At 28.9% G+C, this 20384-nt stretch overlaps 2 protein-coding genes across 2 annotated transcripts; both read right to left on the bottom strand.

Annotated features, from left to right (window-relative positions):
- Positions 1-341: 341 nt before the first annotated feature.
- Positions 342-5431, bottom strand: LOC114187126 (beta-amyrin synthase-like). Its single transcript, XM_028075259.2, has 16 exons — positions 5125-5431; positions 4823-5005; positions 4452-4541; positions 4094-4291; positions 3922-4006; positions 3622-3788; positions 3131-3319; positions 2922-3035; positions 2719-2838; positions 2239-2361; positions 2031-2129; positions 1458-1514; positions 1003-1371; positions 827-907; positions 653-736; positions 342-561 (listed from the first exon to the last, which is right to left on the bottom strand). Exons 1-16 carry the CDS (start codon positions 5323-5325, stop codon positions 439-441), a joined length of 2283 nt encoding a protein of 760 aa, XP_027931060.1. The 5' UTR covers positions 5326-5431; the 3' UTR covers positions 342-438.
- Positions 5432-7827: 2396 nt separating this feature from the next.
- LOC114187123 (beta-amyrin synthase-like) lies at positions 7828-14961 on the bottom strand. The gene is made up of 16 exons (XM_085674618.1): positions 14742-14961; positions 14355-14540; positions 13954-14043; positions 13638-13835; positions 13466-13550; positions 13190-13356; positions 12843-13031; positions 12636-12749; positions 12407-12526; positions 11178-11300; positions 10973-11071; positions 9503-9559; positions 9049-9417; positions 8433-8513; positions 8259-8342; positions 7828-8166 (listed from the first exon to the last, which is right to left on the bottom strand). The coding sequence occupies exons 1-16, from the start codon at positions 14940-14942 to the stop codon at positions 8044-8046; spliced, it is 2286 nt and encodes a 761-aa protein (XP_085530744.1). The 5' UTR covers positions 14943-14961; the 3' UTR covers positions 7828-8043.
- Positions 14962-20384: the final 5423 nt, after the last annotated feature.

The following is a 20384-nucleotide window of genomic DNA, read 5'->3' on the forward strand; positions in this document are numbered from 1 at the left end:
TTTCGTTTATCAGGTTGGCTAGACTGGTAATCGCCATCTTTTGCTATGCCTAATCATGAGTTATATTACTTCCAATAACCCTTACATTTTCATGTTATGAGGCATCATGGACCTTATACTCGTACTTATCTATTACATTTGTACCGACATTTTGTTATATTAAAATGACTACACTGAAAATTTTGTTATATTAAAATTGTACCGAGATAGTGATAAATAATCCTAAACCTTACACAAATTTGAAAGTTGAAAATAAATTTAGTAAGAGCATATAATAACCTCTTTATTGTTGTATATTTAATGCAAAATATTTGTTCCAGAGTTACAAGTCTATAATAGAAATAAAGTTATCAAAGTTGGCCACCAACTTTGATTTTATTTGTAGGTTTTTTTTTTCATGTATATGCAATTGTCTTCTTGAGCTTCCAAGTTCTCAAGTTAAACAGAAGTATAATGCACTAAAACATTGGTACGATATTCACTCAAAGCCAATAGTGGAAAAACATTTCTGTAGAATACATAATGAACCAAGCAACTACTCTTGTATACACCCACGGCCTCCTGCCACAATTAAGTCACACACAAACATTAAACAATTTTGGTGCAATTGATAATACATAAATAATTTAAAGGATAGAGTTTTGAGAGGTACTTGTTGGGGCCAGTCACCATCTTCTAACTGAGAATTAATGAGTAACTTTGCAGCACGATGAAGAGGTGTTGGATCTCTCTCAGCCTACATATGCCAAATTCAGAAAACGAATAACAACAACACTTAAAGGCATTAGAGATGTTGAAATCCAGCAGATGCAAATGAGAAGAGTACCTGTCCGCCATTAATTAAAGCCATTAGAGCCCACGCTGTTTGAACAACATGCGATCGATTCCCTTCAAGACCCACGTACGTCTTCGTGGAACATATGCATTCATTAATATTTATAATTAATGAAATTGAATCTAATGGAAATTGTGATCATAAATAATAGTGGTTTAATTACAAACCTTCATTGAACATGAAAGATAACTTTCTCCCCACCCACCATCATCATTTTGTATTGAGAGTAGAAAATTCACAGCTTTACGCATGGCAGCACAGTTAGAGTAAGTGTTTCCAGCAGCAGCTAAACCTCCGAGTGCGAACCAGGAACTGTAAGTGAAGCAAACCGCCCAGTTGGCGTGCCAAGTTCCATTCGGTAATTGTTGATTTTCAATGTACTTAGTTGCTTTCACAATGAACTTCTCTATCTCTTCCCTTCTATGCTTTGGATATAGTTTTTTGAACAATACTAAAGCCTGAAGTGCTGATCCAGTACACTCAATACACTCGTGCTCAATTACTATGTCAGCAAGAAATTCCGCCGGATTCAGATTCTACAAATTAACCACAACAAAAATAATGAAGTCAACATCGGCAAACATATTTATACACATTACAGAAATCATTAATTCAGACTTACTTCCAACCACTTTTGAGCTTTTGCAGGCTCCCACACAGGTAAACCTCCATTTTTGCTCTGCAGTAATCAAACTTGTAGTTCCGTAAAAAAAAACATGCGAATAATCAAAACAATTATAATTTGAATGTAAAGAACATACCGTTGTACTGCAATTCAATATATTGGTGTACCATTACTAAGATTTAGAGAAGAAAAAGAATTTTTTTAAGTAATTACTTAAGAGCATGCCGACCAAAAATTTAAGAAGTAAAATTAAATATAATGTATTTTAGAGTAAAACAAAATCTTAACCTAAAAAGAAACAACCCAACGTAAATTTAAGATTTTGTATGCTAAACAAAAAACAAAATAACTTGTTTTATAGCAACAGAAACAACAGAAATAGTTTACTTTGATAATAAGTATAAAAAGTATTTTATGTTTAACTTATGTAGATGTGGATTACGCACTCCTGTGCTTTATACAATCTTTTTTAGTTTCCATTTTCACAAAAACTAAGATCATAAATCATTGATTACCAAATTAATCATATAAAATTGAAAAGTGTGCTACCACAAATTTTATAATACTCACCTGAAGTGACAATATAAAATTGACCGTGTCATACATCCTTTCAGGTTCCAATTTTTCTCCTACGATCTCTTCTGGCAACATTGATAAAAGTAAACAACACTGAAACAGGATGATTAGTTTGTTAAAATCATGGAACATATACATGTTGTTTTATTTATGTTGTTTTTAACAAATAAAAATGTTTGTAACCGAAGTAGTTAAATATTACCTTGAGACATTCTGCAGTGCCGTCAGAGATTTGTACTCCGTGATCTCTGTCAGCAAAGGTCCATGCCCCTTTAGAAATGTGATGAAACATACTCTTGAAATCTCCTGAACGGTTTTCTACTACCTATAATTACAATATCAATTCATTTATTGCCTAATAAAACTAATCAATATTTTCTAATGACGGGCTCAAATCATAATTTTGTGAGTTTTTTTGTATTGCTCAAAATTTTTTTATTTTTTTCAATGTGAAATTTAAATTCACAATTTCTAAATAATATAAGGACTTAATTTTTTAAAAAAAGTAATTAGTTATTAAACTTCATTATTTAGTTGCTTATAAGTAAATATGTGAAGAACAATTATCCATCCAAAATAAAATGTCAGATTAATTATATATTTTGTAGAAGTTAGTTCACGTAAGATTTCTTTTGTATGTTTATATAAAAAGAAAAAATTTGTAAGTTAATAATATACTCACCTGAGATTTCTTGATAAAATCATGTGCTTTTTCAAGTGTGGGACCAAGATCATCAATTAGACCAGTAGCGAGAAGAGCTTGAACGGCGAAACCAACATCCCAGCTTTGGGTATTTATTCCCTACATTATTTAGACAATTACATTATTTAAGTTATCATCTTCTATTATCAGAGATTAAAAATAATTAAGATGTATTTATATACCTGTACACACATTCCATCTTCTGAAAGCCATAAATAATCTGCGACCCTTGCAAGATGCTTCTTAAAGGCATCTCCATTTGGATCTTCTACCCAGCAAGCAAGCATAGATGCAGACTACGAAGAACACACATGAAGTGACCAAAACTAAAAATTTCGATTGGTGCATATACTATAAATAATATACATGCTTTTGAAATTGCGATGATTACCTTGTTGATACACCCAGCCTGTATGTATCGTGTATTTTGATCTTCGTAGTGAATACCTTTTATTGCAACTTCAAGTGCCTTTTCTCTGATCTTATTGAAAGGCCAGCGAGTGAGAAGTGGCTCAGTGAATAAATAAGCAGTGTCCCATATTAGATCTTGTATCCAGTGATGCGGATAATAAAGATCTTCCTGTCATGTATATGTAAAACAGTATAGCATCCTTTTGGTCACACTCACATTATGTAAAACAATATAACATCCTTTTCATACTTTTAAAATCATTTTTTTTAAATTCAATAAAAATTCATAGTGAGGAAATGATTGATTAGATCTGCAACTTTCAGATTAGGTTGCACTTTTTTTTACCATTTGAGAAATTCAACCACTTTTTTAAACTTCGCTTGAATACGCATTTTACAATTTAATCAAAAGAACTATAATTTGTCTAAATTGAACAAGAATATTTCCACTAATGACAAAATATTCATTACCTTTGCACATTTGTGACGAGCTTTTTTCCAAGTCTTTTCATCATAAGGTTCAGTAAAGAGTTCTTGTCTCAAACTTGTGATTAGTGGTGTGACTGGATACACGAATCTTTTCCCATATATATATGACATGGGCATGTATACATGCCGACAATAATACCACATTTTAGCTGCATTATTTGATTAAGGTGAAAATAAGATACAATAATAGTCAACTTATAATAATGAATTATTATTGCGTATATATTGATTTAACTAGTCATATTTCTTAAATAGTGGAAAAATAAAAGTAAATTATTTAACCAGGATGCATGGGGAGAAAAGTAGGGAGTATCCAAAATTCAGGGGGCAATGGGTTGCATCCACTCCAATCAACAATACCAAGAACCTGCAACAATAATAACATTTTTTGAATTAAACACAAAAACTTACATTTGTTGATTTGTGTGTTGAAAGAATAGGAAAGCATGCATACCGAAAGCCAAAACTTTCCCCATGAAGGCATAAGTGTAATGGTACCATGATCATGAATCCACTTTCTGGCCTTAGCGCAAGCGTTCTTATCACCTCCATTCGCTCCTTCTCCAAGAATTCTCAGAGTTACGTAATTCAGTGCCGTACAATACATCGTGCTTCCACCCTCTATGTGTAATCCCCACCCTCCATCTTCATTCTTCCCATGGTTACCAAAATTCGTATATATTAAGAACGAACTTTCAAATTTCATGAGTTATGTATAATTTAAAGATATAATCATTTTAACAAATGGAAAAGCAAAAGGTGAAAAATAGCATGTATTGTTTTCTTTCTTCAACATCAACTTGAAAGTGTACCTGATGATTATACAAGTAACGTAGAATTTCTTTACGATGCTCTTCTTGAATTACAGAATCAAGATTCCCTGTACTGTAGACAGAAATGATCTGCAACGTTTGAGGCACATTGAAAAGTGATGTTGTATACAGAAATTTGTAAATTTCAATTTGTTATACTAAGATATTGAGAAAACCAAATCCTATATATCATTTCTTCAAAACTATAATTTTGGAACCACCAAATTCAATCATCCTTTTAAATGACTTTGATTTGAGATTTTTGATCAAAATCAACTTCGTGATTAAGTTTGTAAAACTTGATAATCAATTTAAAATAAATGTTAATATTAAAAAGTGTATATGATATATTTAGAATAAGTTGAAGTTACCATTATAGGAATGAAATAGTGGGAACCCCCAAAGTGAGCAGGCCAATGGCCATCACTAGTTTGCAGTGCCGAGAGGTAATGAGAGGCTCTCTTAATGGTCTGAGTAGCCTTCTCCCATGTAATTTCCTCATCTTCTATCTTCACTTTTCTTATTCTTTGTTTGAAGTCTTTCTCCCTCAAAATCTTTAAAAAATGGAGCATATAATTATATTATTTATTCCATTGTTACTTAAAAGTCATATGAATGATGGTTAATGAATCTGAATAGTGTGGTTTTGTTGAGGATAAGAAAGAAGAAGTACCTGAAATCGCCAAAGTCGATCAGCACATGCCTTGTGCTGAAAGCGATTTTGATGGAAATGTAGACGAGCTTCTTCAACCTGGGCTCGTTCTTCATCAGTTCCTGCTTCAGAATCAAACTCCCATATTTGTCTTCCTGCAAAGTTGTTTGTGCTGAATATGTATGGACTCTTCCCTCCATCTGCTATCTTCAACCTCCACATTTTCTTAATAACCTTAATTGCTTCTGCCTCATAAATATACGTATACTTTAAGTCTCATTTGTTTTCTCGTATGTCTCGAAAAACCAGTCCAAACAACCACAACTATTACATTAAGGGTGGATATGGATTGACTTTTTTAATATGTTGAATGGACAATGATATTTTTACTACTAAATTTTGACAACTTTTTTTTACAACATGAGGTGTCATCTTCTAACTGGTTTTGAAATATTGAGAATCAGAAAATAAAAAAATGGAAAACCACTTAGAAAATATCACCTAAGATTGTAAGAGAAAGTTATCAAAATTTAGTAGTCAAAAAATTATTTTCCAATAGATCCAATATATATCTAATAAAATAGGTCTAATTTATAATTTTTTTTATCTTATGTTGAGAATATAACCCAACATCTTAATGGTTGTTGCGGCTGTTTTTAACCAAAGGAAAAGAAAAAATTGCTAGAGAGATGATGGGTCAGAGGGTAGGAGATGAAAGATAAGTTAGAGCAAGTACTCTCTTTAATTTATATTTATTCTTTGTTGATAAAAAAATAAATGGAAGATAAGAGTTGAGAACGGAAGTGAGTGACTGCAATCATGGAAAGTATTATTCACTCTCTTTTATTTTGTTTTCGTTCATGTAGCCAAAGGTAACAAGGGCCCATGATTGTTGCAATCCAGAGTGATGAGAGAGTTTTTATCTTTTTTTGACCAAAAATATATTAATAATAGAGTACTTGTCAAAAAAACATCAAAAATCTAGTATTACGTATATCAAAATCCTGGTGTTGTCCATACATAAGAGAGTGACCCAGATCAATTATTTCATTATTATTAAACTAAAAATTTCTTAGTATTTGTAACCATTGATAGTCTAATCCACTCCTATACCAGATGGGATGGTTAAACCAACTACAAACAAAATATTAAGCTCTCCCACTATAGGTTAGCATTATCGTATTTATTCTATTTATAATTCTCCTATCATGGCTAAATGGTGGCCCTCAAGTTCCCATGCCAGACACCCTTTATTAAATAAAATACTCCAAAAATTTGCCACTCAATAATAACAATATTTATACATCATTGTCCATATACATCTTCTCATGTTTATATAATTTAAGAGAAAACAAAAGAGAATTATTTATTAAACTATGTTAATATGATTGTTTAAGGTTTTACTCAAAGTATGTTAATTAAGTGGGTAGGTTTGTGTTTGTTGTGGAAGATTGACTTTAAAATCAACAAGAGATGGATGATGGCGTTGGAAGGCATCAGTGATAATAGAAATTTGAGAGAGAAGAATGTGCGTGCTTCTAAAGATGTGTGAAGTGGAAGATTATGGAATGCGAATATAATTGGAGTTCGGATAATAATAATAATCAAGTAGGTATGATAATTTGATATTATCATGTTTGTATTTTATATTTTATTTAATATTTTAGGTTTTATTAAATAAGAGTGGAAAAGATAGATTTGTGTATTATATTCTACAAATAAATGGAAATCTTCAATATTTGAAAATATTATCAACAAAATGAGTGAAATATTTAATAGTCAAAGATTAGCAACTGTATTAGATATCCATACGTCATTACTCAAATTAAGTCAGAATAATTGAACAATAATTCAAAGATATGAAATCTTCAAAGATTAAAAGATATATATATATATATATATATATAAGGAATTATCTCTTACAATTTATTCAAGTATCAAATCAAATGTAAATTTTAGGCCCAATCCAATTATGAAAGTATAGGAAACTTGATATCTCTACACTTGAAGGTAGAAGGACATTCTGAAGGGTAGAGGCATTCAATTTCACCATCAGTCTTCAATATGCTTAGGAATATCTAACTCCCTCGTTTACATTTGGGTATAATGTATTCTTAATTCTCAACGGCGAATTTCATTAATCAATATAATTCATTTCCATCACTTTTGTGTTCTATTCTTGTTTTCACTGCATGATAATTATTAATTGCAGATTTGTGGGTATATAATTATTGGACACTATATTATAACCTATACTAGAATATACTACTACTAGTTGATTGTGCATCTAGACATAAAGTACATCATTAGTCTTTCATAACATCAAAATTTTGATCATTAATGCAAACTTAACAAGGAGAGGTATAAGACATTAGGGTTCTTATTAAAGTTTAGACTTGTCGCTAACACATTAGGACTTCTTACTAAGGTGTGAATCCTAGAGTAGGAAATAGAAAAATATTGTTTGATTTTTTGCTTTTAAATGGATCATGAAACCCAATTCAATTAAGCTTTTATATGATATTTTCCTCTATCAAGTTTTTTTTTTTTTCCATTGTGTCAATTCCTTTTCATCTTTACAGTTAAATTTTGAATTTTTTCTTATCGGCAAGTTAAATTCTGAATTTACTTTTTTTCTCATCCTAAAATGTTTTGTTATTTTCAATTTTTATTTGTAAATCAATTTAATTTAAATCAGATTATTTTCGGAACAATACAATAATATTTAGACTTGTCCAATATATTACTCCATCGATTTACACTTGCCAAACACTTAATACCCTGATACATTGTGTTGTATTATTTAATGTATATTTATTCCAGAATTTGAAAACCATATAAACAGAAATAAAGTTATCAAAGTTGATACAACTTTGATTTATTATTTGTCGGAATTTTGTGTGGCACGGGATTGTCTTTTTGATCTTACAACATCTCAAGCTAGAGAGTTGTGGAATGCACCAAAACTTTGTTACGGTATTCAGTCAAAGCCCACAGCGGAAAAACATTTCTATAGAGTGGGTAATGAAGTATGCAACTTCTCTGGTACGCTCCCAAGGCTTCCTGCGTCACAAACGAACGTTAAAAAATTGAAATTGTGGTGCAATGATATTAACTAAGACTCATAGTTTAAAGGATAGAGATTTGAGAGGTACTTGTTGGGGCCAGTCACCATCTTCTAACTGAGAATTAATGAGTAACTTTGCAGCACGATGAAGAGGTGTTGGATCTCTCTCAGCCTACATATGCCAAATTCAGAAAACGAATAACAACAACACTTAAAGGCATTAGAGATGTTGAAATCCAGCAGATGCAAATGAGAAGAGTACCTGTCCGCCATTAATTAAAGCCATTAGAGCCCACGCTGTTTGAACAACATGCGATCGATTCCCTTCAAGACCCACGTACGTCTTCATCGCACATATGCATTCATCATTAGTATTTATAATTAATGACATTTAAGCTAATGGAAATTGTAATCTATGAAGTCCGGACACGTCTCATTAATGACATGTTGCATGTCTATCAACACTTATTGAACACCGACACTTATCTAATACGGATACTTGTAGATACGTATTAGTAAAGTGTCCAATTTGAAAGATATTTGTTTGTCTTTAATATGATCTTAACATAAGTCCAACATAATGTTAATAACTACAAATTCAATAATTTTCTAAAAAAAACCCATAAACTTGTAAATATATCATATAAGTTTCTATTATAATTATAAAAATAAGAAAAAAAATATTATATGATCACTACTTTTTACTTTTTTAGAGATTAGATAAATAAATTAGATTTATTTTTGTGTTAGTTAAAAGTTTGAATCTAATGTATACGTATATCATGTCTCATTTCCTATGGTTTTTCAATTTAATCATGTCTTGTGTCCGTGTCCAGATTTCATATATTGTAATCATAAATAGTGGTTTAATTACAAACCATCATTGGAGATGAAAGATAGTTTTCTCCCCAGCCACCGTCCTCATTCTGTATTGAGAGTAGAAATTTGACAGCTTTACGTATGGCAGCACAGTTAGAGTAAGTGTTTCCAGCAGCAGATAAACCTCCGAGAGCGAACCAGGAACTGTACGTGAAGTAAACTCCCCAGTTCGCATGCCAACTTCCGTTTGGTAATTGTTGATCTTCAATGTACTGTTTTGCTTTCACAATGAACTTTTCTATCTCTTCCCTTCTATGCTTTGGATATAGTTTTTTGAACAATACTAAAGCCTGAATTGTTGTTCCAGTAATCTCAATATACTCGTGCTCAATTACTATTTCAGCAAGAAATTCCGCCGGATTCAGATTCTACAAATTAATAAACAAAAAATAATGAAATCAACATCAGCGAACAAATTTATACGCATTTTAGAAATCATCAACTCAAACTTACTTCCAACCACTTTTGACCTAATGCTGGCTCCCACGCTGTTACACCTCCATTTTTACTCTGCAGTAATCAAACTTGTAGTTCCGTAAAAATATCTTATATAAGCAATTTTAATGTGAACAAACTTCAGTAAAGGAAAATTATAAAAAAATATTAAATTACAGAAAAATATGTGAATAATCAAACAATTAACATTTAAATGGAAAGAATCTAACGTTGTACTGCAATTCAATATATTGGAGTATAATTACTATTATTTGGAAAAGAACAAAATTAATTATTTAAGAGCATGTCAGCCTAAAATTTAAGAAGTAAAAAATTAAATTTAATGTATTTTTTTAAAGTAAAACAAAAACCTTAACATTAAAAGAAGTGGAAGTAATTTGAAGATTTATATGATAGAACTCAAAAAGGAAGTTGTTATGAATTAAGAAGAAGAATTGGAACAGGACTATTAGATTTGAGCCTTATCAATATCATGAATTAGAATATCAATATAGTTATTATGTGAAGCCCAAAAGGAAGGGAAAACGGCCGAAACGGATGGAAGATTACGTTATCAATGGCAATTCTGTTAGAAAATAGTTTTGCAAAGATCCTGTAAGATTTTGTTCTTTGTTTATTTCTTTTGTTTTGCACGAGTTAGTTAATTCCTTAAGAGACTATATATGTCTTTTGTGTTGCCTATGAGAAGGAAAGAAAAATAATCATTCTACATCTTCTCTCGGTTTCTATTTTTCTGACTTTCCTCTCTGTTCTGCAACTCACTGGAAGTAAAACAAAAAAATAAAACAACTTTTTTATAGCAGCAGAAAAAAAAAACAGAAATGATTTTACTCTCGATAATTAGTATTTTATGTTTTAAACTATGTAGAGATTAGGATGACAATTGGACACGGATAGTGTTTACCCATAACTCAACCAGTAAATAAATTATCTATCCGTTATCTATTTGTTTATTTAACAAGTACCTGTTTAAAAAATATCTGCGAATCTTTTTAAAAATTTTTGGTACTCGTGAATACTCGCATGCTCGCAAATATTTACAAAAGATATATATTTTATAAATTTTTTATATAAAATTACAAAAAAAATATATATATATATATATATAATATAAATTAAATATAAATATAAATTAAATTTTAATTTTCATTAATCTAATATAATAAAATATAAATTAAATTTTAATTTTAATTAAATTTAAGTTAATAAATATAAATTAAATTTTAATTTTGCCCAGATAATATATACTCAGAAGTACGGATAATATTATCCGATTCGTTTGTAAACAAATCCTTAAGTATCTGGTACCCATGTATATTAACTATTCATCACGAATTTTTGCCATTTTTTTCTACCATCCTACTATTTTTGCAATTTTTTCACAAAAATAAAGACAACAGACCGTTGATTACAAAATTAATCATATGAAATTGAAAAGTGGGCTACCACAAAGTTTAGAATACTCACCTGAAGTGACAATATAAAATTGACCGCGTCATATAACCTTTCAGGTTCCAATTTTTCTCCTACAATCTCTTCTTGCAACATTGATAAAAGTAAACAACACTGAAACATGGATGATTAGTAAGTTAAAAACCCTGTAACATATACGTCTTGTTATTCATAAATTTTTAATAAATTAAAATGTTTTGTAAACTAAATAGTAAAATACCTTCAGACATTCTGCAGTGCAGTCAGAAAGTTGTAATCCATGGTCTCTGTCAGCCATGGTCCACGACCCTTTACAAATGTGATGAAGCATACTCTTAAAATCCCCTAAACGGTTTTCTACCACCTATAATATTACAATATTAACTCATTATTACTGAATAAAACTAATGAGATATTTACGAGATTCATTAACATAAAAATTCGTTTAAAATCTACATTTATTTAAGTTTATATTCCATTATATTCGTATTTGAAAAGGAAAAATTTTTAAATCAATAATTTTATGACTTATTTCTTAAAAAAATTTTTTGTAAAAGTCATTTGACTTTTTATTTTACTATATATATGAATAAAATAAATAAAAAATTTATCTTGTAACATATATCTTGTATCTAATATATTTTATATTTCTCATATTTTTACAATTCTTATAAATTTTCAACACTCATACTATTTTATAATGTAATTATATGACTTATAATACTTATAATATTTCATTATTGTAGTATGACTATTAAAATTTTATAAGTCCGCATCCCAATTAAATTCGTATTAAACGCTGAAAATCAAAATACAGATTTAAGCGAATGTTTATACAGACTTAAGGAAATGTTTACTTTAAAAAAATTTAGTAAGGAGAAAAATACCACCTCATATATAAAAGAAAAATTAAATATATTTTTAATCTCTAAATAAATATATATATATATATATATAACATCATAAATTTCAATATATTTTAATTTTTAAACTTTAAAAATAAATATACTGATTTTAATTCAATTACATTCATTTTTTTTTACATTAAAACTCGTTTCAGATTGTCATCTAAATTGGATACACAATTTAACACGTTCCAATTTAAATATTAATTTAAAATATCGTTTAACAAACCAAAAAAATATTATTAAATTAAAAAATATTTTTTTTTAAATTTAAATAAAAACAAAAATATATCAAAATTTAAAATGAAAATAAATTTCAATTTCACAATCTAAACTTCATATACTCTTACTTTATAAAAAAAAAATACAGCTATTTCTTTTTGAAAAATAATTAATTATTAAACTTCATTATTTAGTTACTTATATGTAATTCTTTGAACGAGAACTATCCGTCCAAAAATAATTTGTTAGATGAATTATATATATTTTGGAGAAGTTACTTCACCCAACAATTTTTTTGTATGTTTATGTAGGAAGCGAAATTATAATTTTATGATATTGTCACCTGGGACTTCTTGAGAAAATCATGTGCTTTTGCAATTGTGGGTCCAAGATCATCAACTAGATTAGTAGCAAGAAAAGCTTGAACCATGAAACCAGCATCCCATGTTTGCGTATTAATTCCCTACATTATAAATACACAATTGCATTAATTAAGTTATTATCTTCTATGGTTATCGTATATTCAGAGATTAAAAATAATTAAGATGATATTAACTGAGATGTATTTATACCTGTACACACATTCCATCCTCTGAAAGCCATAAATAATCTGGGACCCTTGCAAGATGCTTCTTAAAGGAATCCCCATTTGGATCGTCTACCCAACAAGCAAGCAACGATGCAGACTACCAAACACAAACATGAAGTGCACAAAAACTAAAAATTTCGATTTGTGCATACTATAAATAATATTCATGCTTTCAAATTATGATGATTACCTTGTTGATGCACCCACCATGTATGTATCGAGTATTTTCATCTTCGTAGTGAATACCTTTTATTGCAACTTCAAGTGCCTTTTCTCTGATCTTATTGAAAGGCCAGCGTGTGAGAAGTGGTTCAGTCAAAAAATATGCACTGTCCCATATTAGATCTTGTATCCAGTGATGCGGATAATACAGATCTTCCTGTCATGTATATGTAAAACAACATTTACCCTTTTTGTCAAGAGTTTAGATTATGTGTTGATGTATATTTTCTTTCACAATTGTAAAATCATTTTTTTTTTGAATTAATTACCTACGCATTTTACAATATAATCAAAGGATTATAAAATATTTATTACCTTTGCACACTTGTGACGTGCTTTCTTCCAAGTACTTTCATCATAAGGTTCAGTAAAGAGTTCTTCTCTCAAATTTGTGATTAATGGTGTGACTGGACACACGAATCTTTTCCCATATATATATGACATGGGCATGTATACATGCCGACAATAATACCACATTTTAGCTGCATTATTTAATTAAGGCGAAAATAAGATACAATAATACTCGTTTTAATATTGATTTAAGTAGTCATATTTCTTAAATAGTGGAAAAATAAAAAAGAAATATTTAACCAGGATGCATGGGGAGAAAAGTAGGGAGTATCCAAAATTCAGGGGGCAATGGGTTGCATCCACTCCAATCAACAATACCAAGAACCTGCAACAATAATAACATTTTTTGAATTAAACACAAAAACTTACATTTGTTGATTTGTGTGTTGAAAGAATAGGAAAGCATGCATACCGAAAGCCAAAACTTTCCCCATGAAGGCATAAGTGTAATGGTACCATGATCATGAATCCACTTTCTGGCCTTAGCGCAAGCGCTCTTATCACCTCCATTCGCTCCTTCTCCAAGAATTCTCAGAGTTACGTAATTCAGTGCCGTACAATACATCGTGCTTCCACCCTCTATGTGTAATCCCCACCCTCCATCTTCGTTCTTCCAATGATTTAAATAAGTTATAAATAATTTAAATATAATTTTAACAAATTGAAAAGCAAAAGGTGATAAATAACATGTATTGATTTCTTTCTTCAACATCAACTTGAAAGTGTACCTGATGATTATACAAGTAACGAAGAATTTCCTTACGATGTTCTTCTAGAATTACAGAATCAAGATGTCCTGTACTGTAGATAGAGATAATCTGCAATGTTTGAGACAAACAGAAAAGTAATATTATATATAGGTATTTGTAAATTTCAATTTGTTAGACTAAGATATTGAAAAAAATAAAAAAGTATATGCAACTATATTATATAATTGTTTCTTTTTCAACCAATAAAAAGTATCATTTGTTCAAATTAATTTCTGAAGCCAACAAATTCAATCATCCTTAAATGACTTTGAATTTTTCATACAAGTTTCGTGATTTTGTTTTTAAAATTTAATAACCAATTTAAGACAAATCTTAATATTGAGAAGCATAGGTTATATATTTTAAATAAGTGAAGTTACCATGATGGGAGTAAAAAAGTGAGAACCCCCAAGGTGAGCAGGCCAATGTCCATCACTAGTCTGCAGCGCCGACAGGTAATGAGAGGCTCTCTTTATGGTCTGAGTAGCCTTCTCCCATGTGATTTCTTCATCTTCTTCTATCTTCACTTTTCTTATTATTTGTTTGAAGTCTTTCTCCCTCAAAACCTGTCCATAAATGCAACATAAAGTTATATTATTTATTTCATTCACACTTTCCGTTTCGAAATAATACTGTTTTCCTACTGTCATCCAATCACAAATTTCATATAAAATATTTTTATAATTAATTATTATCTTAGAAGTCATATGAATGATGGTTAATGCATCTGAACAGTGAGGTTTTGTTGAAGTTAAGAAAGAAAGTACCTGAAATCGCCAAAGTCGATCACCACATGCCTTGCGCTGAAAGCGATTTTGATGGAAATGTAGACGAGCTTCTTCAACCTGGGCTCGTTCTTCATCACTTCTTGCTTCAGAATCAAACTCCCATATTTGTCTTCCAACAAAGTTGTTTGTGCTGAATATGTATGGACTCTTCCCTCCATCTGCTATCTTCAACCTCCACATTTTCTTAATAACCTCGCTTCTGTGTCATAAATATATGTATACTTTAAAATATTCATTTGTTATCAACTATAATCTAACTATAAATCATTTTTTGTCTTCTATAAGTCTAGAAAAATTAGTTCAAACAAAACTAGAATTTCAAAAACATGAGGGGCAAATAAGATGTGAGGAAGCCGTGAGTGTTGGTGCATGACAACAGGATAATTAGATCAGGTCATGTGATTTAACTCCTTCCACGACCCATGTTCAAAATATTTCGATGTTTCTAATTCTCTTACTTTGCTTCCCACAATAATCAATCAAATGTAAAAAATAAATAAATAAATAAGCATGAAGAAAGAACTTGCTGCTGATGAAGAAGTAGTGAGTGATAAATATGCAGTTGTTCACTCCTGATAACATTGATTCAGAATGATCCCTTTTATAGCAACATACAATGGGACGATATCTGTTTCTTTATGTATTTACGTACTTTTGATATACATGCTTTTCCAACCGTCAAATAAATGACATTATGACAGGGAATGTGAATTTAGTTCATATATTATTTTTTGAAAAATGGTATTATCACTTTGATTTTCTTTTTACTCTCGTCCTTTATTATATCGGAAATATTAAAATTATTTAACATATAACATTTGGTGCTTGATTTTCTTCTCTTTGTATCTTTGTAATTACTGTTTTTTTGATTTGATGCTATTTATCTTTGTATTTCTTCTTCTGTTAGCATCATCTTCTTTGTTAATTGTGAATTTCATGGTAGTGACGTTTGACTTTTTGTGAATATTAGAATGTGGACTTCCATCTATTTTCTTCACTTGGACATCTATTTTCTTTCAGAGATATTTATCTTTTTTTGATTTCAATCCTTCTTTCATATACTCACTTTATTTGTAACACATTACTCCTTCATCAAATCCAACACAAATCTTTTGTCTTTCAAATGGACTTTGAATGTTTTGAGGTTGTTAGCATCTTTGATCACACATACTTTATTTTCAAACATTTGAGCAACACTTGACAAATTCTGAGTAATCTCAGAAACATATAAGACATAAAAAATTAATTTGATACCTGAATGAATTTTAATTGAAATTGTTCTTATACCTTCCACAACACGTTCTCCATTCCCAATTCTTACCGTACAAATATTTGATTTGTTTAGCTCCTTGAAAAGTTCTCTATCATGAATCATATAATTTGTACAACCACTATCTATAATCCAATCTTTTGTAGATTTGTTAGTTATGACACATGATGTTGTAAGAAGTAGTTCCTTCTCTAATTTATCCTCCACAATTTGAACTTCTTGTCGAATCTTAGGATTTGCATACCTTTCCACATGTTCCAATTGACCGCAATTGTGACATTTGACATCTGACCTCCACCAACACTAGTTGGATTGATGACCTTTTTTCTTGCAATAGGAACAAGATTGAAAACTTGTACGTTGTTGTATTTGCTCCTTCTGCAAGGCATGTATCACCTCTGTCAAAGTAATGTAGATAAATCTTTTGTGTTTTCTAAGGAAGCAATAAATGCATCATATATTTCCGACACCATCACCATAATCTTCTCAATGTGTATGGAATCTAAAAACTCCTTTCCCAACAATTTTATTTTGTTGGCAAATACCCAACAATTTGTTTTGAGTATTCTTGAATTGTCTCCAACTCTTTCATCCTTTGCATCTCGAACTCTCTTATCAAGTTCAAAACTTTCATGTCTTGAATTTTCGCGTTTCTTTCATATTTTGCTTTCAAGGATTCTCAAATTTTATTGGAAGACTTTAGAGTCATGATCCTGGTCATAATCATTTGTGAAACACCTGCGAACAAACATGACTTTGCCTTTCTCGTCTTTTTGTCTTTATGCGCATTGATTTGAGTCATGGTGGGATTTTCAAGCAAGGGAACATCATTTTCGTCCACGATTTTTCACATATCTAGTTCCTGTAGATATGTTTGCATCTTTACTGTCCATAGATTATAGCTTTCACCGTCAAAGAGTGAAATAACAACATGTGACATATTTCTTTCCATTCATATCATATACTTTGTCTATGTATGACTATGCATGTACAGTACAATCCATTTTTCTTTTGTTTTTCTGAAAAAACAAACTTAAAAAATATTAAAGGAGAGAAACTTAACACCAAGCATTTTTACGTTATGAATAAAAAATATTATTTAAATAAAGAAAAAGCAGAAACAAGAAGAAACTTGAGTTGTTAGCTGTTTATCTTTAACTATCCACTCTCTAAGATACCCGCAGTTTTATCATCATTTAGTTGCTTGCTTAGGAGTGTTTTGTCAATACTCATACATATAATCACAAAAACAAAAGAAAAATTTCTTCAGAGTGTCCTCACTAGGATACAAGAAAAAGTGAATTTTTATAAATTTTATATTAACTTTTATTTATAAAATAAACTAATAATCTATAAATAATTAATTAATTAAAAAATAAATATAATAATACATTTATTCCTTCATTATAATATAATAAATAATTCAAATATATAAATATAAATAATAAATAAATATTTATATGTACATTTTATTGTTATTGTTATAATTAAAATAAAAAATAAAATAAATAATAAATAATTTTATTGTTTTTAACATATATTTTATATTAAAATAAAAATTATATTATTATAAATTGATTTTAAGAATATGTTTAATTAATTAATTTTGTTAAAAAAATTACTTATTCATCCATCCAATCCTTTGTGTGGTCCTCGTTCAAGCTATGATCCCCATCAAATTAAATGACAACTTCAACTTAAAATGACATGCAACTACTACTGTAAGGTTAATGCCGACTCACTATTGCAGCACTAATAACTGAAATAGTGTATTGGCTTTACCAAATGACAGGTGTCTAGAAAAATAACATACAAAGATTAATTTTTGAGTAATTTTTTAAAATAATATTTTTTAAAACAACAATTTTTAATTTAGATTAATATTTAATTTAGTGATCATAAAAATTTCGAATAAAATTACAAATTATAAATTTTAAAATTTTAAAATAATATATGACACAGTCAACACTAAAAGAAATTAATTATAAATATTGAATTGAAAAAATTAAATTGATTAAATATTTAATAATCAAAAAGACAGTAATAAAATTATTTTATTTATTTATTATTAACGGAATAAATTCGTAAATAACAAGTCTAATCATCGAATGAATAGTTTCTAATGATTTGTGTTGATGAAATTTTGTCCCATCAGTGAAAATTTAAATTGGTTAATTTAGATTAACTTGTTAAATTGGTTACTGGTAGATCAGACCTATTAATATTGCAATCAATCTTTATTATAAATAGCGAAAGTTTTTTAAATTGAATAAAATTAATAAAAATTAAAATTAAATTGAATATGAGATATGTGACATATAACTTGTAGGTACCACCAGTAACACTGATTTAGCACATCACATTGACATTATCATACGTATAACATTCATTTGATATATCAGCAATTTTTTCTTTTTTAAATTAAAATAAATTAAAAAAATTAAAAAAATTAAATTGAATAAAAATTAAAAACTTATACTGAACACTGGAGAACAAAGAAAACCAAATTAAAGAGATCAGATGAAAATAAAAATCAAAGTTATATTTCATCAAATCATACACTGTGAAGTTTAGATGCGGAAGATTCAAACTTGTTAATACACTTGTTTATTCTTTCGAGAAATTTTAATATGGTTAAATTATATTTGTCATAAACGTGGTCCAGTTTCTGAATTTATATTAATTCTCCACGTACCTGAATTTGAGTGCAGCAGAAATTAGGGAATCACTTCCTGATGGAGATGTTTAGTTGGGAAGATGTTCTAAGATTTATGACTTTGCATTATTGAACTATATTTCAAAGCTTATGAATATAATTTGATTTTAGTAATAACAAAAGAAACTAGTGTACTACTTAAGACAAAAGTCTTTTACCCGCTAAAATTGTGACGCTTTTTAATATGCTTTTAACATAATTTGAACTTATTCAATTCTATCTATAAGATTTAATTTTATGCTTAAAAATATTATCAAACAAAGTATAAAATATTTAAATATATTTTCAAAAAATATTTAATTTTTCAGTTAATATATATGCAATAAATTATTTGTAAATCATTATTAAAATAACTGTTCATTAAAACAATTTAAAAGTTAAATATTTTTTTATCAATATATATACTTTTATATTTATTTATTTTAATCATAGTTGAATAAATTGATTTATTTTATATATGACTATCCTAAGTCCGACGTCATTTAACTATTTTTAGCCTTAGGGTCGACGTCAAATTGCAAATTAACATAAGTTATGAGGTGTTCGATGTCAATTTGGCTTTTAAAATTTCATTACCAATGTTAACGCTTTCGTTTTTATTTATTTTTCATTTGTGTGAGACTTCCCACCAAAGTTTAACGATGCCACCAAACTCGTAGCACCAAGTTCTTCAACCCATTTTTACTTCGTTTTGTCGTGGTGGTGTTCGTTTGGTCTAAACTTTCTTTCTTCTCACTTGCATTTTGCATTAAGGTTAGTCTTTTCACTCACTAGCCATTGCTGTGTACCCTAAAGCTTGTGTTTTTGTGTTCTTAGCTTAATCTTTGTATTCAAATGTAGAATGTTCAACTCTAATATATTGGTCACAGATTTAAAGTTCTTAAGGTTTCGTGGTGAAAATCCATTATTTAAGGTATGCTTTTTTGTTTTTTTAGTAATTTTCACTCATTTTTTCATACTTTATCGCTTTGTTTGATATAGCACTTAGGAAATTTTAAAATATTTTCTAGTGTATTCTTGTATTGATATTGATTCTTCATGGTTTCAGTGAAGAAAAACATTACCAAAAGATTTAAAAAAAAAATCAACCCATAAACTAATGTTTATTGTACCCGCAACAAATGTTGATTAACGATAATTGGCATTATCATATTTTTATTTTATTTTTAATTTTATTTAATATTTCAGGTTTTATTAAATAAAGGTGGAAAAAATGAATGTGTGGATTATATTATGCAAATAAAGGGAAATCTCACAAATTTGGAAAGATCATCAACATAATAAGTGAACTATATAGTCAAAGATTATCGACAATATTAAATTAAAAAAAATCAACTCATGAATTAATGTTTGTTGTACCTACAAGAAACGTTGATTAACAATATTGGCATTATCATATTTTTGATTTTATTTAATATTTCAGGTTTTATTACATAAAAGTAAAAAAGATAAAAGTGTGGATTATATTATGCTAATAAAGGAAAATCTCATAAATTTGGGAAAATTATCAACATAATAAGTGAAATATTGAATAATAAAAAATTATCAACAATATTAAATATCCACAAAATTACTCAAAATAAGTGTCAGAATAGTTGAAGAATAATTCAAAGATATGGAATCACCTCCAAATATT

The sequence above is a fragment of the Vigna unguiculata genome, chromosome 6, assembly GCF_037176805.1.
Source record: "Vigna unguiculata cultivar grain cowpea cultivar isolate G323 ecotype 2 chromosome 6, ASM3717680v1, whole genome shotgun sequence".
NCBI classification, from domain to species: Eukaryota; Viridiplantae; Streptophyta; class Magnoliopsida; order Fabales; family Fabaceae; genus Vigna; species Vigna unguiculata.

Coding starts and splice junctions, on each gene's coding strand:
- LOC114187126 (XM_028075259.2), bottom strand. CDS start 5,325: ATGTGGAGGTTGAAGATAGCAGATGGAGGGAAGAGTCCATACATATTC. Junction 1,515..2,030: donor ATTTTATATTGTCACTTCAG/GTGAGTATTATA, acceptor TGATTACTGCAG/AGCAAAAATGGAGGTTTACC. Junction 562..652: donor ATGGTGACTGGCCCCAACAA/GTACCTCTCAAA, acceptor TAATTGTGGCAG/GAGGCCGTGGGTGTATACAA.
- LOC114187123 (XM_085674618.1), bottom strand. CDS start 14,942: ATGTGGAGGTTGAAGATAGCAGATGGAGGGAAGAGTCCATACATATTC. Junction 14,541..14,741: donor ATCGACTTTGGCGATTTCAG/GTACTTTCTTTC, acceptor ATTTATGGACAG/GTTTTGAGGGAGAAAGACTT. Junction 9,560..10,972: donor ATTTTATATTGTCACTTCAG/GTGAGTATTCTA, acceptor TGATTACTGCAG/AGTAAAAATGGAGGTGTAAC.